The following is a 24,485-nucleotide window of genomic DNA, read 5'->3' on the forward strand; positions in this document are numbered from 1 at the left end:
TTGTTATTCTCTTTACAGCCCTGTGCATTTGAAGCAGATTTGCCTTCTGCTTTTGTATCTCACTCCTATTAGATGTCTATCCCCAGCAGCATTAGATCTGTCTCTCGTCCCATCTCACTTTAGATTGCAGCTACTTGGATTCAGTAAATTCCACTAAGGTTTTCCTAAGAGAAGCACAAAGCATCTTTAATTCCCCATTCCTAACTCTGCTCATTTCATAGAAGAAGAAGGCATCATTGCAGAAGAAGTCAAAGCAGGCCCCTGAGCCATGCGAAATATGTCCCAATCCAATTTCTCAGCTATTCTTTGCTGTCTTCCATAGAAATTTTCCCCACTAGCCTGGGATAAACCCTGTGTATCAGAGAGCACGTGCTCACAGAAAGGAGAAAGTGGGGTACTAGAGATTCTATTCTGTACTGTGTGGGAGTGAATAGTGGTCTCTGCAGATAGTCTCTACTGTGAAATGGTGTAAAAATACCTGCTCCTTGGTGCAATCTGGTCCATTCCAAAGGCAAGAAAAGAATATTTGCATTGGGAAGTACTTTGATGAGCAGCATGGGTAAGCAATCTCTGACAGTGATGACCCAAAAGGGGTTAAGTAAATCAGACGTAGGGAAATTATCTGACCCATCTTTTCAATCTGGTGGTATAATTTTAGTGAATGGCTAGTGGGATGTCACTGTTTTCTGGACTTCATATTTATTTACTTAACTGTTGATTACAAAACACAAAAACATCTCCTCCAAGAATTGCACACACCGGAAACTGACTGCCACAAATAAATCAAGCCACTAGGAAGTTACAGACATGCAGTACAACATCTGCGCCTTTCAATGCGCTATAAGCATGAAACAAAACTAAATAGGGAGTTAGTCCCAGGTTCTGTCGGGACATGACTTAGACAAAATTCTAACACGGGGACGAGAATCTTAGCTAAATCATCACTGTCAAATCTACTGCCTTAGGTCTGCTTCCCTGCCTTCCTCTTTTTTCATCCCGCTTGTTCCTTTCCTCTTTCCTTCCAGTTATAGTAGATGCCTTCTTGGGCATCATCTTTTTAAAAATAGTGTCTCATATGCCAGTCCTAGACCCACTCACCTTGTCTATCTACCGCATAGTCCTTCCTCCTCAGCAAGATCACTGCAACAATTAACCACTCACTGATATCTTCCCTGATACTAAGTTCACTGCCATCATCGTTAGACTCTCTCCTGCTCATTCGCTACTATCCGACCTTCCATTTCTTACTAAAGTCCTGGGAAAAGTCTTCTCCTCCTCCTGTCTCCCAGCAAAGTCTCCTTTACTGCTTTCAGTCCCGCTTCTTCTCCTTCCAGACGACTGAAACTGCCCTTTCTGCGTATTCAATGATCTTGCTCTCTCTAGCCCTGACTCCCTCCCTCATGACTGCTTGATATTATCCACCATGACCCAGCGCATCCTTGCTCTTCTATTTTCACTCCATAACTCCCCTTTGTCTGGTACGAATTTCTCCACTAAGGTTTTAGCCCTTGGCCTCATCTCTCCTCTCCTCTAGCTATTCCCCAATGGCCTTCCCCCTTTCCGAATTTAACCTTGCATATCAATTTCCTACACAGGTAGTTTTCTACACACTGCACTGAGTCAGCTAAAAGTCGGCGTGTGTAAACGCCCTTTGTCGGCACTTTTGCCGACAAAATACTTCCACCCCCGCGAGTGGCATTCAGTTTGTTGGCAGGAGAGCGCTCCTGCCGACAAAGCTGCATTCATACTGCCACTTGCTGCGGCAAAACTTTTGTTTTTCAGGGGGAGCCTGAGTCTCTAAACACTAAATTAATGAAGTCAAAATTCACACACATCCAGCTTCTTTCAGAGTTCACAAAAATCTGTATTGTTCCTCTCTTCTTACCACACAGTCAGTGCTGAATTCACAGCCAGACACTCCTTAAGAGGAGGAGGAGAAACATAATTACATAGCTACTGTATGTCCTCACCTTAGTACAGCTTGGTGTTTCCTGTACTGTACATGCCCTGGCCCTCACACTCCACATGACTTGGCTGCATATACATAGACACCCCTATAGTCTCTCTTCCAACCACAAGAGGGGGCCAGCTTCATAGTTGCTCAGAGCTACCATTGTACAGTAGGGTTCGTTACTCTGACCTAACCCCAAATTGCCACTTTGCTTTCTACGCACCCCAGTTCCATAAATCTACCCATCCCTTCCAACTTTAGTTTCTGTCAAGATTGTGTCTGTGGCAACTCTTCTGCTAAAGCACATATTCATCCCTAAGTCTACTGTCTTGGCTAGAGTAGTTCCTTCCTCCATGGTTTCCCTAAGCCCCAGCCCTGAATGCACACTTGACTGTTCAAAATGCACCTCCTTGGCTCCTCACCCACGCCCAGAAGCAGGAGCATAGAACTCCTGTCCTCAGAGTCTTTGCTGCCCATTTCAGCATCTAGCAGAAAATCTACTTCCTAGTCTCCAAGGTCCCTCGTGTTATCTCCCCTTCCATTGCCATTACTTCTTAGTTTGGGCTCCGCTCTCTCTCTCTTCCAAACCTATTCTCTATGCTGTTAGATCCTTCCCACACGAAGCCCTTACCATGAGGTGGCATAGCTTCCTTGTCTCTTTGTGCCAAACTGGTTCCCCAGCTTTCCCCGAGTCTCATCTCAGGAACTATTTCTTCTCCTTGGCCTGTGACTCCTAATCCTCTCGCTGATAAAAGAATTAAACACCACTACTTTAGTATCCCACTTTTCCCAGCCTCAATCATCAACCCTGAAACTTGGCTTTAGTACCCCAATATCTTCCATGGCCTACCCCAAGCTATGCAGGCATTTGTGGTGTCCCAGGGAGATCCCCTCTGTAACAAGGCTGTGGAACAATCAAGAGAAGTCTGACCCCAAGGAATCCATGCATGGTTTCACGCTGAGTCCAACACATAGTGGGATATGACCTAGGAATTTAGTCAGTACTATGTGGAGAACTATGAAGTGCAGAGGTATTCAATATATCTGATGGTTCTATACACTAATCTCAAATCTTAATGATTTAATTCAAGGAAATCCCAGTAGCCTGGGATACAACTTACTGCACTATTGTACACACAAACTACTTGTATATGCAAGTCAAGAAAACTGTGCAGTATATTGCTATTAAATTGAGCTCTGCGGAGGAAAAGACTGCTTTTATTTTGTGCCATCTACAGTGACAAGCACATTATCCATGCTTATTAATTAAATCACTATTATGGGATCATTGTGTATGAGGCACACCATAGAAAAACACATTGCATTTTATTGTGCCTTATTGTAAATACTTGGCTCCTGGCCAAGTCAATCCCAGCAACCTCTCTCTGATCCCTGCAGGGCATCAAAGAATGCCACCAGCACAGCACTAACTAACTGGGGGTAAGCCACTTTGGCATAAACACATGTACTAGACCATCAGGAATTTTATATTCGGCTCTGAGAACAGAATTCTATCTCTGTGATCATTAACTCCTGGGTTGCTCCCTTGCATGGCTCTAATGAGCTCTAAGCCTCCTCAAGAAAGGCTCACCGCTCCTGGGATAAGAGAAGAACTGAGTCCTTGTGTTCATTCAATTTTAGCAATAATGTTTTGAGGCCAACAATCAACACAGCAAGCTGATCAGGTACTTCTTTAAAAATTCTCTGACCCACTGGTTTTGATATAGGGCATGTAACTTGGCAAATGTGAGATCAGTGCCACCTGCACCTTCAGTACTGTCGCTACAACTTGCTTTCATCTCTTCAACTCGTGCAAAGTGTGTGGCTCTGATCTGTGCTCCTTACTTCTCTGAAATGGCATAGAAGAGTAGGTGACATTCATTAGGCAGGACATTCTTGTTACATTGGGCCAAGGCCATCCCACTAGAGAGAGGTTCCAACACATCCCTTCAAAAAGAATATTTAGCACTCACACGGCACTTTTAATCTGCAGATCTCAAACTGCTTTATAAAGGAGGATAAGTACAACTTTTCCCCATTCGGGAAATGGAGGCCGAAGGTGGTTAAAGTCACTTGCCTGAGGTCACAGAACAAGTCAGGGACAGAGTGGGAGATAGACTGGGAGTTAGGAGACGTGAGTTCTAATGATCTATACAATGGGCCACACTTGCCTCTGTAAAGGGGCTACTTTTGGAAAGGTCTATATTTATTCCCCTCCTTTTTCCACATCAACCTGAGACTCATTGCTAGTAATCCTGGAAGTGCCATACTAGATCAGACCACTGGTCTCAGATGGTGGCCAGCACCAGATGCTTCAGAGGAAGAAAGCCCCTAATGGACAGGGGAGTAATAGGGGGAGTTTCTCACTAACCTCAGCAGTGCATGATGTTGGCTTAGACCTGATCCTAAGGTTTAGACTCTGACTAGCCCTCACACAGATGCACAGTGGGAGGGGAGTGAGTTAGGATCTTCCTCTGCTTGCATAGTTCACCTAAAGGCTAGGCAGAACTGGACTGCACCTACTACTCCCTAATTATTCCTCCAGGGCACAGGGAGTATGACAGGGAAGATGGACTGGGGGCAGGACCATGGCTCCACCCCCTACACACAGGACCATGATGCACTCGTTAAAGGGCTGTAGAAGTGTACTTATTCCTCCATTCACTGGGGAGCTCCAGGCAATGTGGTTCTACACCACCCTTCCCACAAAGTGCAATCTCATCTTCAGTGAATGAGTGTGATGCCCATATCTGCTACATGCTGCCCATACACCTCAGGCCATAGTAATGCAAGATAAACCCACCCAACAAAGCACTCAAACAAACCCACACAGAGATCTGTAGCAAGAGCATTCTAAAACTGCAGGGCAGCGCAAGGACTGTTCTGAGATCTCCTGAAGTCAAACTGGGACAAACTGGGTGGGAACTGTTAGTGGATTTAGTTAGTATCTCTCAGATAGAAGGATCTCAGAGTATGTACGTGTTCTCTCTAGCTGAGAGATGCTACATCTGTAATGTAAGTTCATTATCCTTACCTATTATCATGTATTATCTGTACTACAGTAGCCCTAGAGGCCCCAATCAAGGAGTAGGGCTCCACTGTGCTAAGTACAGTACATAAATGACAGTTCCTGCCCCAGAGTTTACAATCTTATTCTCTCATTTCCACCTGCTCTCCAGCCAAGCTTCTCTCCTACAACCTCTTTCTCCCACTTCTTGCTTCCTGTCCCTTCTTTCAAGCCGCACTTTATGTTCAAATCAGTCTCCTGACTAGGGTAGTCCAATTTCAATCCACTTCTGTTCTGTGAAGCCAACAAATGATTATGTCTACACAACACTCTTTGGACAAAAACTCTCCCCTGAGATATGGGGAGCAATAAGTCAATGGGACGAAACCATAGACACAGTCTGGCCCTTTCTCTGTTAACTGTACTGCAGCTGGCTGTGATTTTAGATTGCCAGATCTTCAAGGCCAATGCTTCGCTTCTTCTTTAATCTATTTTTCTTTTTGTAAATTGCCACGCACAGTAATGGGGCTATGTAAATAACACTAATAATTAACCAAACTGATACTGTTCCTATTTGGTAGGAGGCTCTCATCAAGCGCAGGCCACCTTCACTGTGTTTCAGTCTAAGGGCTCAAATCTGACTCCTGAGAAGAGAAGGGATGTCGAAGTTGAGGTTGTGATATAATCTGGACTGCAGGGGAATGAATGGTGAATGCTCAAGAAAGTCATTCCAGGTAGAGTAGTTTCAACCAATCATCATCAGTTTCCGGATCAGAGGCCCCTATCCCTGCTGGAGGCAGGACATATCATGGAGGAGTGTGTGCAGTCAGCAGGGGAGGATTTGGAGGACTACACGGAAAATGGGTCAGAAGTTCAAGGTGACAAATAAAAAGGAACAGCTGCTAGCTGCACACCCTTCAGCAGCAGGTGCGGGAGGGCCCCAGAGGTTTAGCCAGTTCTGCCAGTGACCAACAGCCCTGGGAGGCCATCTGTCTGAGCACAAATTGCACGGAGCCTTCCTGGTTTCGTTCCATAGACCTTCACCACACAGAGACAATACAGGGCTTGTTACAGAGCAGCTAACAAGCAACTGCTTAGAACTACTAAATGGTTGTTGTTCTACCACACTGAGATTCTCAGTACTGTATTGGAGAGAGGGTTTTGTCACTCTTTCTGGTTTTATATATATATATATAAAATCTCCTTTTTAACTAATTGATTTCTTCCTTTATTAGACCAAATATTCCTGTTGATGGTGAAATGTTGGTAGGGTATATTATCTTACCCTATGGTTGTTTTATAACATACAGATATATTGATATTTAAATATGCCATTACGGTTTTGTGAAGTTATGTTCCGCATCCTTCAGTATACATTAAATAAATATCAAGACCTCTTTCATACAATAGGCTATTCTCCCCTCCCCCCAACACCCTGACCACAGTGTAGAATTACAAAAGCTCCTAGCTCCCAAGGATCATGTCTATATGCTCTTTGCCCATTGACAGACTCCTGCTTGTTCAACCTGACACATCCCTACTTATCACACCACTTGGTATTTTCCAAAGAACACCTGGCTAGAGTCGCCTTTCCACTGTGGATTTGACCTATAAGAATGCTGAATTTAGGTTCACCCTCTGAGATCCTCAACATGTGTTCTGAAAAGTGACTGCATGATTCCCCTAGGGACCTCCTGGCTTGTAAGACATCACTCTAATTCAGGGGTCCCCAACGCAGTGCCCGCGGGCACCATGGCGCCCACTGGGGCTTCTGAGTGTGCCCGCGTACTGGCCGGCGGACGAGCATCCACCGAAATGCCACCGACAAACAGCGTCATCCAGAGGCGTCGCCGCCGAAATGCCGCCGATTTTTGGCGGCGACGCCTCTGAATGATGCTGCTTGTTGGCGGCGACGCCTATTGACATTGCCGCTTGTCAGCGGCATTTCGGCGGATGCTCGTCCACCGCCACGGTCCTCCGTGGCTTGTCGGCTGGCGCCCGCCAGACAAAAAAGGTTGGGGACCACTGCTCTAATTACTCTGTTTTGCTTGAGTCATTTTGATACTGCTTTCCTCTAGAGACAGTAGTATTTGCTCATCTCTTTATAATCAGAAATATTCACTTGGACGTGTTTTTTTTTTTCTTTGTTTTCTGTTTCAGCCTCAGGCCAATATTTACTTTCTATCACACACACAAAAATACGTTAGAAGAACATTATTAAGAGTACAAAGTCAAGCACACAAAAGTTAGGAAATGCCAGAATTAAGGCTGCCTGTGCCCAGATCCATCACACAGACGTCTGCCACTTGCATTAGCGAATAACTGCTATCAGTGGAAGGCTGACATTCTCTAGGTGGAGCAGCACTCGAGAAGGATGAGACATAATTTGCCATTCAGCATCACAGCTATTTGCTGATAGCAGAGGAATGTTGAGACTCAGGAATCCTGGATTCTATTCCAGTTCTAGAGGGGAATGTTCTCTAGTGGTCACAGATCTTACCGCCTCATTTCCCCAATCTTCTCTCCCATCTTCTCCATCCTCCCTCTCCCGTACCAGTCCTGTCTTCCCCCAACCCCTCATCCTAGTCTTCCTTCCCACCACACCCCCAAGCTTCTCACCGAGCCAGCCTCAGTCTCCACTCCTTAGGTTCCTCATAGCAGTCCCAGTCTCCATCCTGGGCAACTCAACCTAGTGCTAAATCTCCTCCGTTGCTGCCCCTGGTTTCTTGTCCCAAGTCTCCCTGCCCAGCCAGTTCTGGTTCTCCACTCCCCACCCTGCCCACAGTGAAGTGACTTAAATCACCAGTTTTAATTATGATTTAAATCAGCATGCAGGAAACCTTAGTTTAATTAATCCATTTTAATCATGTTTTACATTTGTACTTTTTAGTTATTTTCTTACAGAAATGTTGATTCTTACTGGTAACCATTAAAATGTTTATTTATAATGATTACATAATTATATAATGTGGTGTTTCTTTTTGCTAAGCAAAAGGATAAAGTATATTTAACTATAGCTATACACATTCATTTAAGCAATTAGATAGCTCAACTTACATTTATTCAGATTCTTCATTTTTACATTTTTTTATTTTAGAAAATGGCAGATGATGCATTTCGTATTTACTAGATAATGATTAATTTTTATACCATTTCTGTTAAGCTCTGTTTGGCTGGAAATTAAAATTCAATTAAATACACCGCTATTTTGATATAACGCTGTCTTCGGGAGCCAAAAAGTCTTACCACATTATAGGTGAAACCACGTTATATTGAACTTGCTTTGATCCACCGGAATGCGCAGGCCCGCCCCACCCCCCCCAAAGCGCTGCTTTACCGCGTTATATCCAAATTTGTGTTATATTGGGTAGCGTTATATCGAGGTAGAGGTGTACACAAACCAGCATTTAAAAAAAATAATATAAAACTACCTTAAATGAATTGGAAACATAAGAAAAAAAGTTTATCAAAAAATGCTGTGCATTTAAAACTAACTGATTAGTAGGGCTGTCGATTAAATGCAGTTAACTCATGCGATTAACTCAAAAATTGATTGTGACTAAAAAAATTAATTGTGATTAATCACACTGTTAAACAATAGAATACCAATTGAAATTAATTAAATATTTTTACTTTTTTTTTACATTTTCAAAATATCTATTTCAATTACAACACAGAATACAAAGTGTACAGTGCTCTTTATATTATTTTTATTACAAATATTTGCACTGTAAAAATGATAAACAAAAGAAACAGTATTTTTCAGTTCACCTCATTCAAGTACTAGAGTGCAATTCCTTCATCATGAAAGTGCAACTTACAAATATAGGTTTTTTTGTTACATAACTGCACTCAAAAACAAAACAATGTAAAACATTGGAGTCTACAAGTCCACTCAGTCCTACCTCTTCTTCTTCAGCCAATCGCTAAGAGAAACAATTTGTTTACATTTACGGGAGATAATGCTGCCCACTTCTTAATTACAATGTCATCTGAAAGTGAGAACAGGCATTCGGATGGCACTGTTGTAGCCGGCGTCGCAAGATATTTACTTGCCAGATGCGCTAAAGATTCATATGTCCCTTCATGCTTTGGCCATGGTTCCAGAGGACATGCGTCCATGCTGATGATGCTCGTTAAAAAAAAGAATGCGTGAATTAAATTTGTGACTGAACTCCTTGGGGAAGTATGTCTCCTGCTCTGTTTTACCCACATTCTGCCATATAGTTCATGTTAGAGCAGTCTCGGATGATGACCCAGCACATGTTGTTCATTTTAAGAACACGCTCACTGTGAATTTGACAAAACGCAAAGAAGGTACCAATGTGAGATTTCTAAAGATAGCTACAGCACTCGACCCAAGGTTTAAGAATCTGAAGTGCCTTCCAAAATCTGAGAGGGACGAGGTGTGGAGCATGCTTTCAGAAGTCTTCAAAGAGCAACACTCCGATGTGAAAACTACAGAACCCTAACCAAAAATCAAGCTTCTGCTGGTGGCATCTGACTCAGATGAAGAAAATGAACATGCATCGGTCTGCATTGCTTTGGATCGTTATTAAGCAGAACCTGCCATCAGCATGGATGCATGTCCTCTGGAATAGTGGTTGAAGCATGAAGGGATATATGAATATTTAGCGCATCTGGCATGTAAATATCTTGTAACGCCAGCTACAATAGTGCCATGCAAATGCCTGTTCTCACTTTCAGGTAACATTGTAAACAAGAAGAGGGCAGCATTATCTCCTGCAAATGTAAGCAAACTTGTTTGTCTGAGTGATTGGCTGAACAAGAAGTAGGACTGATTGGCACTGTTCTATTTTTGAATGCAGGGGTTTTTTGTACACTATTCTACGTTTGTAAGTTCAACTTTCATGATAAAGTGATTGCACTACAGTACTTGTATTAGGTTAATTGAAAAATACTATTTCTTTTGTTTTTTACAGTGCAAATACTTGTAATCAAAAGTATAAAGTAAGCACTGTACACTTTGTATTTTGTGTTGTAATTGAAATCAATATATTTGAAAATGTAGAAAACATCCAAAAATATTTAAATAAATGGTATTCTATTATTGTTTAACAGTGCAATTAATTGTGCGATTAATTGTGATTAATTTTTTAAATCTCAAGATTAATTTATTTAATCATGCAATTAATCGCAATTATTTTTTTTAAATCGCTTGACAGCCCTACTGATTAGTGAATTGAACTGATTATTTCTGGTGTTTATATCCATTGAGATTTTAAGACTAGTAGATCTCAGCCTCTCACACCTAGTTTTTACTCATAGATTGTTGTTGTTGTCTTGTCCCACTTCATAGATTGAAAGAGGAAAATAAGCATTCCTGCTTTTTTTAGCTCCCAATTAGTTTCTTAACTTTGAATGAACTAATCATTGAACTGAACTAGCTGAATAAACTGAAATGAGGAAACAATTCTCTCTGCACATGCAGACTAGCTACCGCTCCAGGCGCTTAGCCAGTGATTTTATCAGTTTTGTGGCTTGACTTTCTTTAAATCTTAGCAACAAATAAATACTGCCAAACATTATTTTTTGTATTTAATTTAAATGATTTTAATAGATTATAAATTTAGGCCTTAACCTAGATTGTTAAATTCTAATTTTAGTTAGGTTTATTTTTAAAAATAAACCAGTACTTAATTTAAATCAAAGCCATCTGATTTAAATAAAAACTATCCATTAAAAAACCCGAACCATCCATTTTAATCAACCCTCACCCCAGCTCCTCATTCAATCTGTACCCACACCCACACTGACTGTAAGTCCCCGCAACATCCTTGCCCAGCCAGTACTGGTCTCCATCCCTCCACACCCAGGCTCTTTGTCTCTATCTATCTTCTCTGCTGCCATCTCCCCCCGGGTCTTGTTCTTATCCCCTCTGTATTTGAATCAGGTGCCTTCCTCCTCCTCATTGCCTGGGCTCTAGCAAAGGGAGCACTGAGATCACAGTGTCCCTGCCCACAGTTCCTCTGCCCAGAGCCACAGAAGTCCACGGTACAGAGGAGGAACAATTGTAGGGAAAGTCCTGCTCAGTTCCTGTAGCCCTAGGCTGCAGCATGTCCAGTGCAAACAGAATCTTTAAGAGAATTTACTGCCAAACTCTATTACAAATAGCCTTGGAGCTTTGTAGTTTCTAAGAATGGAGATTAGCACCTTTAGAGAAAAGAAACTTGCATACCTGTAATGTTTGTTTCAGTAATGTCCTGTCTTTAACACTCAGATGCCCAACTCCCAATGGGGTCTAAACCCAAATAAATCCGTTTTACCCTGTATAAAGCTTATACAAGATGAACTCATAAATTGTTCGTCTTCTATAACACTGATAGAGAGATATGCACAGCTGTTTCCCCCCCCCCCCACCCCGAGTTATAATAGATCAGCATGCACATTCCCCACAGGGTAGGGGCAGCGGTGCTGAGAGTTCTATCTATGGGTAGGACAAGGAGCTAATGGTTAGGGGCAATGGACTTGCTTTATCTCTCTAACAGAGGGGGAATCTGCCTAACGTTGGTGTGTATCTGTGTAAATTTCTTCTAGACAGACACTGGGGAGCACAGACCTAGGAATGCAGATCATCATACATTCAGGGTGGGAATCCCAGAATTGCTCAGCATCAGCCTAACTTTGCTTCTACTGGACTCCATAGGAGTTTGACCATTGACGTCAATGGGAACAGAGTTAACCCAGCACTGAATGCTCTTGAAAACGCTACCTTCGGAGAACAAAAATCACAAATACGCAGTTTTATGTTGTAGCACTGAAATTTTAGCTTCATTTCTAATCACCTGCAAAAGCAGTTTTTTAATCTCATGTAATTCCGTAGCTGACAGTGTTTCAGAGGATCCTCAATATAGTTAAAACTGATTAGTTCCTCTTTTTTACACTGCCCCGACATGAGAAGTTGATATAACAATGTGAAATTAATGGCAAAATTAGAGCAAATAAAAAAGGAAATTCCCCCCAAAAAAACTTTATTAAGAGACAAAACAAGATATAACAAACAATAAGTATCTTGTTGGAATACTGTAGTTTAAAATATCAACAACTAAACCTGTGAAAATCAGGCATTTCAAAGAGAAGATCCACAAACAAACTAATCCGCCCCTCTCACACCCTACAATACTTTGCACCACCCGCTTCACAGAAACACAGGTATGTCAAAAGCATTCCAACTACTTCTCAAATGTTTGCAATTAACAATGAAAAAATAATGTATGCATGCACACTAATCCCCTCTCTGTACTCTGTGTGAAAAAGGGAAGGTCTAGTTTGTTTAAGCTCTTTCTCTAATTCCCACACAGCATGTCCATTAAGTTATTCAATCTATTTCTCTGGGACCGATCTCCTACAGGATATTTCCATAGTGTTTTGTCCACTGTAGTTTAAAAAGTCCCAAGTAATGGAGTTTTCACTACTCCCTTTGGGAGGAGGCGCCACAACCTAATTCATCACATTGCCAGGAAGCTTTTCCTGATATTTGGCCTATATTTCTACATTCTCTCCCATTAATCCTAGTTATATCGACATGTCCCCCATAAACCAATCCTGCTCTCTCCTAGATGTTAACACCCTTCAAATATTTTTAGATTTTTATTATGTGCCCTTCCCTCACACCTCTCAGTCAGCATTTAGCCACAGTATATACATTTAGCTAGTTTTATCTTTTGTCCTAAATCAGTCCCTTCAGACCCCTGATCAGTGTTCGGTCTGGTATAGTTGTTGGTCTTCTCAAAACTCATTCCACGTTTTCAAGATCTTTTTGGTAACAGGCTTGTGAAAAACTGGGCTTTTTGTTTGTTTAGTTTTTCTCCAGAAAAAATCCCGACTCAGTGGATTTAATCCATTTTCTTTTCTTTTGTTTCGCAGTTTTTGAACTTCTCTGTCACTCTGAAGTTGTTAATGAATGTAATGTATATTTGAGAGCAAGCTAACACTAGAAATAGTAGGTTTCAATTCTAAAGGAACGGTTCAGAAATTATGAGAGGTTGTTACATACCCATCAAAATAGACAGAGGACAAAGAGATACTACTTAGATATTTGGTTAACATTTATTCAATGGTCAAAGTACATTCACAATAAAAAATAAAAAAAACCCACCATACACCTGTCCAATTTTTTTGAACATTAACACACATGCCTTGTCTGTTAAATGTGTAATCAGAGATATCACTCAGTTTTATAAAATCACTAGAAATGACATGTTATGGATGTTACGATGCTCACTCTGTAATATGGTCACAACTTGTTAAATACAGATCTGATGTCTATAGTCCTATATAATGTCTCTTTAAACAAAAGCTCACTGTTGTAATTATTAGTTTTGTTTCTGATATTTACATGGAAAGGATTTGTAAACCTGGTAAAACTTCCTAAATAAACAAGCACTGAAGAGAGAAGAGGGGAAAAAAAGGAACGAAATGAAACTTTAGACTCCAGTTGTGAATGAAGGCTATCACTGTTCTAAAAATTTGAAAGAGAAGCAAGGAGAGCATCAAGGTTTTTGTTATAGCTTTGATCAATCAATAAGAAAATGATAGAACAACCCAAACACATCGGGTGGGAGGAGAACAGTGATTGGAGAGAAGGTGATGGCTTGTGAGTAGAATGTGGAAGTGAGGAGAGTGGATGAAGCAGTGAAGTATTAAGGAAGCTTGTTTTGCTGGAAACCAGAAACTTCTGGAAGGTATGTGGGTCAATTTAAAGAAATTATATATGCACTTTTCCCTGGATCAGTGGTTCTCAACCCGCGGGCCACTTGCGGCCCAATCAGCACATAGCTGCAGTTCATGTGACATCCTGAGGGACGTAACTAGGGTGGGAGTGGGAGGGGCACCTGCCCTGGATGCAGAGCTGGGGGGTGGGGGGTTGTGCAAAAATGGGACAGTGCAGGATCAGGCCCAACATCGTCCACCACCACCCCCGTCTCCCCCCGCAGCATCAGCAGGAGGCCAGGGTGCTCAGCGTTTCTCCACCCCACAGGATTGTGGGTCCAGTGACCCCAGCTGGAGCAGGTTCCCCGGCACGAGGACCGCAGCAGCAAGTGGGTAGGGCAAGATGCACGGCTGAGCTACGTGCAGCTGAGGTAGGAGACAAGCAGGCGTGGGGAGGAGGGCTCGGGGGACTAGGACCGCAGGGAGGGAGGTGCACCAGGCTAGGGCTGCAGGGAAGGCGGTGCAGCCGGCACATATGGGACAGACTCTAGGTGTGGGGGGGGGACTGGTGGCAGTCCCTGGATGGGAGGCGGGGAGGTTGAGTGCTGGGGGGCACTCCTGGGGGGGGGGGAACTGAGGGCAGTTGCTGGAGGGGTCTGGGTGACAGACCCTAGGTGGAGGGGTAGGTGCGTGGGGGGCAGTGCCTGCGTGAGGGACTGGATGCTGGAGGGGGCTGTCTCTGGGTGGGCCCATTCTGCCCTGGACAGTGCACCCTATCTCTGCAGGACAGGCACATGTGCCAGCCCATATTTGGGGGGAGTCTGGATGTTGGGGGGACAGTCCCGGGGGGGGTTGGGTATGGGGGGGGCAGTCCCTGGCTAGGAGGCCATCCCACACCGGGCAGGGCTCCCCCTCTTTGCAGGCAGGGTGCACAGCTGTGCTCTCCGGGTGCTCAGCCCTGGCACGTCACCAAGCGTGGGTGGCAATACACCATGCCATGCCACCCTTACAGTAAATTCATTAATTTTAAGAGTTAACGTTTTGACTTATTTTGCTAATTTAAAATGCTCTTAGTAGACATTTGCCAGTGTTGAAATGAAAGGTATTATATTGATTTGAATCGTATTGCTGTCATATAACAAATATTAAACCTTATTTTTTTGTAGCTATATGGATAGTATATATATTGTGTGGATGCAGCCCACACAAGAAAGAGAGAGTTGCATATGCTACTCCTGGGGGAATTCTGTGCCACTGTGCACACGCAGAATTCATGTCTGGTGCAGAATTCCCTCCCTCTCCCGCCAAGAAAATACATTCTGCCCCCTAAGTGCTGCAGTTCTGCCTTTCACCCCGCAGACACCACTGTGGAATTAGAACAGCCAGCAGCCGGCTGTGTTCATCACAGCAGCCAAGTTAGGACAGACACAGTGGGGCACACGGGGCTGTTGGGGGGGTCCACAGACTGGGGTTCAGAACAGCAAGTTTGGGGGACAGACTGGGGCATGGGCTCAGGAGCTAGTGGGGTGACAGCATTGAGCCAGGAGCTGAATGGGAGTGGGGGTGCAGGGCCACATGCGGATGGGGGTTGCAGGGAAACACAGGGACAGGGGCAGATGTGCCTGACTGAACGGGATTGGCTTGGGATCAGCCAGGGTTTTCATGGGGGAGGCTCCCCAACTTCCGAATAGTCTCTCCCCTTCCTCACCCCCTAAAAAAAAAACAACCCTGTTCCATACTTCTCCCACCCACACCAAACAACTCTCCAGGTTCATTCGCAGGCTCCTTCCCTCTCCCTCAGCTCCTTCGCTACCTTGGACACCCCCAAGCCTTTGCACTGCTTCCGAGGGGTGGGGGAAATACATTCCTATATTGTAGTTTAAATTAACTACTCAAAGTTCTGTATTGCCTCGTAAGGAATCTATTTGTCAAAAAATTACCTGAATGGTTTTTTTTGTTCATATTGTTACAGACATACTTGCTGACAGGTATTTTGAAATAAATTACCAAAATAATTGAAACTAGTGTGTTTATATTGTGTTATTTTGACAGACAAAATATGCAGAATTTAAAAATATTGTGTGCAGAGTTTTTAATTTTTTGGTACAGAATTCCCCCAGGAGTAATACGCGTCCCACAATGGTAAATAGGTTGAGAACCACTGCCCTAGATATACCACAGCAAATGGATTTCATCTTGCAGGTCTACTAAATGCAGCAAGTTTAGAAACAGGGCAGAAAAGAAAGGAAGAACTGAAAGGATCAACAATGACAATAATGAAAGATGGTTAGCTAAATATGAGGAAAGAGCTAAGAATGGCTACAATCACACATACTGGGCAAAGCATGTCCCTACATGATGTTCTTGGTTCTATGTCTGAATAGAAAATCCCAGAGCATGGTGCCAAGTTGCTGAAAATGCACAGTAAGTACGACATGGATGTCTTGCCATTTGCTTAAACAACAAAAATAAAGCAAAAAAGAATATCTTAGGTGGATTGGACTTTGATGAATAAATAACATGTATTTTCACACAACAAGGGACTCTACAGAGAGACAATGAACTTACAAAGCAACAAGGAGAAACTTGAAAAACTACAGGCTAATGACATTACTGCTGCAGTCTCAGCAGAAATCTGGCCTGATCTAATTAACAACAAAGAACTGGAATCACACAAAGGCAAAATTGAAAATTGATTCAGCGACGCAATGGAACCTTTTCATTAGCCAATGTTACTGCGCTCAACCACACAGGTCGGAGGTTCCACCCATAACAGGAAGAAGAAACTGAAACGTGGCTGATGGAACATCACCCTGAGTTTCTTCTTTCTCTGCTAGCACGGAAAACTGGAGATCCAAATTTTGATCCCAAATCTGTGTGTGTGCCAGAATTCTTTGGATCAAAATAACAAATGCAGCAAGACACAACAACTTTCAGGGTTTTGTCAATTTTCTAAAAAGGTGAATGCCTGGCCAGTTAGCTCAGCATCAACTACTGTGTGTGTTTTTGGCACATTCCAGCTGGGTTTGTTGAAATTGCAACGGGTTAGCTACCAAGGGCAGAAAGGAGAGTGAGAGGTTTAGCTTGGTATCAGACTGGGAATATGACTGAAGCTCTCCCTTTGGACAGCATGTGCCTTTTTCTGCTTGGGGAACACGTGTGCTTACAAAGTGAATCACCCAGGATGTGTTTTGTGTTTCATTTCGTTACACCGATGCGGATGTGTTTGTTTTTCGTTTTTTTTCCACGTTGGATTTTTTGGATTGGGGAAAACCACACCAATCCTGTGTGGTAACATAGTCCCCCCGAAACGACTCCAACACCCCCAGGGCCTCACAGCCGAACCTCAGAGAGACGGACTGTTCTTTGATGTGCCAGCTTTCACCACTCAGCCCAAACACTGCAAACTCAAGCCTTGGCTGGCCATTCTCCCCTGGAGGTCTCTCTGCATCACTGCTTCCTCTGTGTCTCTCTCTCACTGAATATCTGTATTTTGGATGGACTTTCTCTCAGGTAGCTTAGCTGCATTCTTTCAAGCAGAACCTCATTGGCTAGGTTTTTGCTATATTTCAAATCTCTCTGTCTCCCTGTTTGTTATTTCTCTCTCCTCCCCGGCATGTACAATTCCTCTCTAGTCACGGTCATCTGGAAGCGGCACTGATGTGCTGTGTACCCCCTTCCAGATCATTAAGGGTGATGTTAAAGAATACCAGACCTGGCTCCCAAGCAGGCACACTGTCATTTATATCATTACCCTAAAGACGGCACAATACTGTCTGAAAAGGTGAAAAACAAAGCCGTTTGTTGTCTAAACCTCACTCATATTACAGCAGCAATCACAAGCATCCCTACCACACAATTCCTGTTGCCCCTTAGCTGCAATTAAAAGCTACCTTACTGATCACATAAGAAATCCAGGTCTGATCCTGCTCCCAGAGAAGTGAATGGGAGACTGGCCTTTGATTTCCTTTAGGGAAGGGCTGGGTCCTATATCAGTGAGCAAACAGGGAGGTAACCTAGCAGTGCTTTCCATGCAGTGAGTCCAAAGTAAGTGGAGACTGCCAGGCTGTCAGAAAAGTAAGCTGGGCTTCTCCTCCAGGAGCATGGTGGTATCTGCCTGAGCCAGCCAGACTGCTACTAGAGCAGTGGAACACCTCCAGCATCAAAACCAGTGCATAAGGCAGAGGCACGCTCTGAAGAGAGGAGTCTGGTTCATTTTCAGTTGGAGTAGGAGCCACTTCCCCTCAGTGGACTCCATAGGATGACCAGATGTCCCGATTTTATAGGCTCCTATTATCCCCCATCCCCTCTCCCGATTTTTCACACTTGTTGTCTGGTCACCCTAGGACTCCAGCTACCCACAAGGGTGCCTCAACCAGGGGGAGCATCATGCACGGTGGGCCAAACTCAGAGGTGATGTGTAATGGAGGGAAGCGTGAGGCCTGGTCTGCACACAAACTTGTGCTGGTTTAACTATTTTAAACCAATTAAACTAGTGCAAACCACATGTTGTCCACCATGCCTGGTTTATATCAACACATGTACAGGCACAAACTGAACCAATATAACCAGTTCTGAACTGAGGATGGGTTATCCACAAGGGTGAAAGCAGTTTCATTTGAAAGGTAGGCCACGTTCTGAACTGGGCTATCGTGCCAGAAACAGTCCATCTGTGTGAGCCGCCCCCTAGTGAGAGATGGAGGAAGAGTTCTCAGTTGGGGGAGAGGGGCATGTAGCACCTCTGCCTCAGGAGAAGTGAATTCTGTGCACATCAAACATAGGGACAGCTGCATAACTTTCCCTTGCAGGCTGGGCCTGCTCCACACACAGTTTGTCCTGTTCCACACACTGGCTTATAAACTGTGAAGATGATCTCAGGACTATATTTACATCTCTGTCTGGTCAGATCTTTCTATAGCTCACACACTGGGCCCCTCTTCCTTGGCATGGACCCCAGAGATTAGTAAGCAAAGAAGGGTATAAATCAGTGGCTGGGGGCCTGCCAGGGGTGCCTTGAACTAGCCGTTCACATTGGAAACAGGTGCACTGAGGACAAGCAGGGACATTGTACCATCCCAGCATGGGTAGTGAGTTCATGACACTTCTTCGCCCCATAAGTCTGGTCTACACTTTTCACCATGAGGGTGCATTATTTACTTTTTGTACTTTGCTCACCTGCTCTAAAGCCCAGTGAAATTAACTGGAGTCCTTCCATTGACTTCAATGGGCTTTAGATCAGGCCCCTAGGTAAGTCCCTTTTGTTTCTGGTCAATTTCACTTCTGTTCTAGTTTTGTTCCTAGTCAATTCTACATCCTGTCAGTTCCCCTTCCTGAGTCTCACGCCCAGCCTATCACATCGCCCAGCCTATCACATCGCTGCCATGTTTTGGTTGCAAATACTGCACAGAATGTTTAAGTCCAAACAAACCCAACCAAAGAAAAACTACCTGTTTTTACTGGGATTTTTTTATGTTAATGGAAGTTGTGACAGATTGTATTAAGTGTGTTGATAATCTACATTTCATAACCAAGGAAGATGAGCGAGGTGGATTTTAAATTAAGGCTTTGTCTACCTACACAGGGAAGTTTTTAGTTGTAAACTAAGGTGTGACTTTAAACCAATATAGTTATACCTTTATTACACCTCATTCCAATAATAATACAAGCAAGAATACCAGTAGAATTGATCACTATGTCTTCACCGTATTGCTAATCCAGATGTTCAGTATCCGGGTGTGAGGACCTGGGTCAGCCTAACCCAGGTGCGGGCAGCCACACTGAAAAGTCTCATTACTGTGTGCTCATTGGTGCTGCACTTGCCCAGGTGTGTTGCACTTGCTAGGACTTCTGGGGGCGCACACATTCCCCAAGTTCTTTGTGATCCTCTGTGATTCTTTCCCAGTGAATTGTGGGAAAACTTGTCTGTCCTTCTGGGCACAGAGGGTACCGTGGGAAGGCACTGGAGACTATCAGCACTCAAGTGGGTTAGCCTGCATCCTCATTGTGAAGAGGCAGGGTTACAAATTCCAGCCTATAGCCCCGGCTGAACCAGGCTGTCTGGCTTTAGAGCACCACTAGACTCAGTTCAGAGGGTTTTATGGGAGGGAGGTTAGGAGCAACACCCAGGTTAGAGCTCCGGTGAACTTTGCAGTAAAGAGATACACTCCAAGGAGAGACTGCTGAGCTGGAATTGATATGCAAACTAGATACAATCATCTCGGGATTGAATAAGGACTGGGAATGGCTGAGCCATTACAAACATTGACTCTATCTCCCCTTGTAAGTATTCTCACACTTCTTATCAAACTGTCTGTACTGAGCTATCTTGATTATCACTTCAAAAGTTTTTTTCTCTTACTTAATTGGCCTCTCAGAGTTGGTAAGACAACTCCCACCTGTTAATGCTCCATTGCTATAGATATAACACTATACAAGTGTAACTGGTAAAAACGCCATGTTGTTTTTGTGGTAAAACCTTCCTTTGTAGAGAAGGGCTTAGAAAAACTTCATCCATGCGTGATCTACCTAGATGGGCCCATCAAAAGCCAATCAGCCCACAGAATGACCTGTGAACTGCTGCGCTTGAAGTATCAAACTGTCTGTACTGGGCTATCTTGATTATCACGTCAAAAGTTTTTTTTCTCTTACTTAATTGGCCTCTCAGAGTTGGTAAGACAACTCCCACCTGTTTATGCTCTCTGTATGTGTGTATATATATCTCCTCAATATTTATTCCACTCTATATGCATCCGAAGAAGTGGGCTGTAGTCCACAAAAGCTTATGCTCTAATAAATTTGTTAGTCTCTAAGGTGCCACAAGTACTCCTGTTCTTTTTGCGGATACAGACTAACACGGCTGCTGCTCTGAAACTTGAAGTTTGGGAACAGGGAACCAAACTACCATGGTGGGGGTGTGCAATCCAGAAAAAAAACTGGTTGGGAAGGGGAAAGAGACCTCAGAAGAGATTCTTACTAATGGAATGACAAATTGTTTTTCTGGAGACTTTTAACCACAGGTTGTAGCATCTCAGCATCTCATTTGGTCTTGCCACAGAAGCACTAGGATTTTTCCTCTTAACTCCTATGCTTTGTCTCTTTCCCCCCTTGCATTAGTTGATTGCCAGTTAACTCAAGTTAGTTACCACCTTTACTGTATCACAAGCCTGGGTGATCCACTCCACCTGTAGAACATACCCTTATCTGCTTTTCCACAGCCCCAGCCAGATACTTTTCCCCCTCTGCGGCAGGCTGATGCCTCTCTTTATTCCTGACCGTAGGCAGCTACTGTCTCTATCATTCTGTCCTTAGGGGGAAAAAGGGCACTGTACTAGCCTGCTGAGAACAGCCCAAAGGTGAAAAATATTCATACCAGGGCTGGAAGTAGACAAAATATTGTCACCAGGAAGCGTAGAAAGCAGAATTCATACCCAGCTTGTGCTCAAAGATTTCCCATTCAAAGGCCATATAATGAGGCCATATAATGAGGCCTGGACACATACACATTACATAGGTGCTCCGGGGCTGGAGCACCTACAGAAAAAAAATAGTGGGTGCTCAGCAACCACCAGCAGCTAGCTCTGCCCCCCCCAGCACCTCCCACTCCCCCCCAGCGCCTCCTACCTGCCACAATCAGCTGTTCAGCAGCATGCAGGAGGTGCTGTGGGCGGAACGAGGGTGGGGTGCACTTGGGACCTTCAGCACCAAATCACAGGCCTCTCCCACTTAAAGTTTAGGAGAACATAATGATGGTTGTGGGGGATGCCAGCAAAGGCAGACATGCTCACATTCATTAAGCCACTGTATTACACTTATCCAAAACCTGTATCAGCAACATGCCCGGTTCTGGCTTGCCCCTTAACTGGTCTCCCTGAAAAGGCCTCTTTTAAACCCAATGTTGACCCTCCTGCACTTCTTTTTGTAATTCTGGTTGCTTTAAAAAAATGTATTGAATCTGAGCTGCTTCATTATTCTGGGCCATCTCAAGATCTCATTCAGACCATCTACATTGCAGAACAGATGGGCTTGCACAGATCTCACTCCTTCAGTTGGTGGGAAGCTCCCTCCATTCTCCTTACCGTACATCTTGCCTTCGTCCGACAGGATGATCTTCCGCCGTCCGCATGGCGGGTAGATGGCTAACGCTTCCTGGAAGCTCTGCTCAATGTCCGGACTCCACACACCCTCGGCATCATTGTCGATGGGCTTGTCCAAGGCCTCGCTGCCCCCCGAGTCGTTGCTCCCCTCAGGGGAGGTGGGAGAACTCCACTCGTTGGAGGTAATGGTGCCAGCTAGAAACTCCAAGGCACCACTTGGAGAAGCAGCCACAGAACCTTCAATGACAAACACACTGTCTCAGTTACTGATGCCTCCCACCATGAAGACAAAGGGAAAGTAAAAACCAGTTCAGGGCCAATCCCATTCTGGGTCCTTGGCTGAGTGCAGGCCCCTGACTTACAGAAGATCAGTTTGTCGAGACCATTTACAGTTAATGCGATAAACCATGCAGAACACCACAAGAGATTTCCTCGGTCTTAGCAGTCGCTATCCCGTCACACAATATCATTACTGCTGCAAGGGAGAGCCTTCTCCTCTGTATCAGAGGGGTAGCCGTGTTAGTCTGAATCTGTAAAAAGCAACAGAGGGTCCTGTGGCACCTTCTGTTAGTCTCAAAGGTGCCACAGGACCCTCTGTTGCTTTCTCCTCTGTAGGTACTTCTGCCTGGGACAGCCTCCCTGTATCGCTTTCGTTCATTAACTCTCCATCTATTTTCAATTCTCATCTGAAAACACATCTTCCCTCCTTTGCTTCTTAATTTCCCTCTCCCTTGACTGTCATTATCCCTGTAACTGTATTATTTAACTCTCCAAAGCATGCAGGGATTCGGCCTGTGTGAAAGACACGACACAAAATAAAGCTGTGATGAATTATCTAGTCATCACTCTGGCCTAAGGAATTGTCTTAGATACAGTTTCACGGGCCTGCAGTTGGCGATCGGTGTCATTTTTAACACTGACATTTCTGCTTCCCTGGGATCAGCTGCAATTTTTAAAAGCAATGCCTCAAAGCCAGGCACTCTAATGGAACAGCCCCAGCCTGAGAGGCGGCGAGGCAGCATGGGCTAGTAGATAAGTCACTGGTCTGCGAGTCACAAGATGGAGGGTCTGTTCTTGGCTCTGCCACTGATCTGGTGGGTGATCTTAGGCAAGTCACTTCACCTCTCTGTGCTTCAGTTTCCTGTCTGTCTTGTCTATTTAGATTGTAAGGTGCTTTGGGGCAGGGACTTGTCTCTCACTGTGTGTTTGTGCAGCTCGGGGCACTACAAATAATTAATAATAATAGATACTTTATAAATCCATGTGACAGAGAAGACAGATTACTAGCTAGATCTTATGGTCTGTGGAGCCCTGCTGGCTGGTCCACAGAATGAATATCTCCTATAGATAGACCCATTTCCCCTTGTAGTACCTCAATCCCTTGCTGCTTAGTTCTCCAAATGTTTCACTCTATGAGCCACCAGGGCGGATTGGTGGTTCTCAAGCCATGGTTTGGGAAACTCTAGCTAGCTAGTCTGTCCTGTGAAAGACAAAAGAGCTGAAAAATCCCACTTTACCATTCCCCTGAGCCAAGCAGTGGGGAAAATCACGTCAAGCCTCAGCCCACATAGGCAGGGAAGAGGAGAAGGCTCAGACAAGGTGAGGAGAGGGATGGCCTAGAGCTAGGGTGACTAGAAAGCAAGTGTGAAAAATTGGGACAGGGGGTGGGGGGGTAATAGGAGCCCATATAAAAAAAGCCCCAAATATCGGGACGGTCACTATAAAATCGGGACATCTGGTCACCCTACCCAGAGCAGAGAGACAGAATGGCAGTGAATAGGGAGTAAACATAGAGTAAGGAGACTACAGTTGGAAGCAGAGCGGGAGGAGGGGAACGTGACGGAGGGAAAAACCAGATAAAGCAGGATAGAGACATAAAGATTGAGCCGAGGAAGCAAGGAGAGAGAAAGATAACCAGAAGTAAGGAGGAAGGAAATGCGAAAGAACAGGAAGAGAGACTAACACAGACAAGAACTATAAAGAGACATGTAAGATGTGTCTTGTCTGACACAGGCTGCAAACATTCTGGGGCAGAGGCTGTCTCTGCTCTGTGACTTGTCTATAGAGGAGCCTAGCACAATGGGGCTCTTGTCACAGTTGGGGCAAGTAGGTGCCACCAGAATACAAAAACTAATCAGTAATGGAGAGAGAAAGGAAGAAATACAGTCTGAATGAGAAGAATGTGATCCCCAAGGAAAAGGAGATTGGGAAGAAGCAGAGTAAAAAGGAAGGATAATGTGGGGCATAGAGAGGGAAGATATGAAGAGGAAAAGCAGAACTTACGGGGCTAACGGGGCAAGATAAATGAAACAGAAAGTGCAGAATGCTCTCCTTCCGTCCCCAGAGTAGGTGTGGGCTCCTAACGAGCAATCACTACATTCCAACAGACTTGGAGATGCTGTTCTGTTTGCAAGGCCTGTGCTGGGAAGGAGGAGATTTCCCAGTTTTGCCAACCCCAAGCATTCAAAAATCAGGAGTAATGACCCCAAAGTCATGTGATTGGCTTAAAAAAAATCACGAGATTGGCTTAAAAGTAATAAATGTTAGGGTCTTTTTATTTGCTTTTTGGTTTCGGAGTCTTTTGGATTCACGTTTTCAAGCTCTTCTCCACCCCCATGAGGGCTAGAATCTTACTTAAAAAAAGAAGAAACCTAAGATTCTCATGAATTCACATGATTCCAGGAACTGGAGCTTTAAGAAAAAACACCAAATATTGCAGGATTCACGATAAAATCATGAGAGCTGACAACACTGGTTTCCA

At 44.1% G+C, this 24,485-nt stretch overlaps 1 protein-coding gene across 1 annotated transcript in view; it reads right to left on the reverse strand.

Moving 5' to 3' along the window:
• The window catches only part of TEAD4 (TEA domain transcription factor 4), a gene marked incomplete at its 5' end in the record, with an annotated part of 81,975 nt that overhangs the window by 33,550 nt on the left and 23,940 nt on the right, over window positions 1-24,485 (reverse strand). The window contains one exon of the mRNA XM_054039697.1: window positions 21,707-21,961. Coding sequence (XP_053895672.1) covers window positions 21,707-21,961 — 255 coding nt within the window. The remainder of the gene's footprint in view (window positions 1-21,706; window positions 21,962-24,485) is intronic.

This window comes from Malaclemys terrapin, chromosome 1 (assembly GCF_027887155.1).
Source record: "Malaclemys terrapin pileata isolate rMalTer1 chromosome 1, rMalTer1.hap1, whole genome shotgun sequence".
NCBI classification, from domain to species: domain Eukaryota; kingdom Metazoa; phylum Chordata; order Testudines; family Emydidae; genus Malaclemys; species Malaclemys terrapin.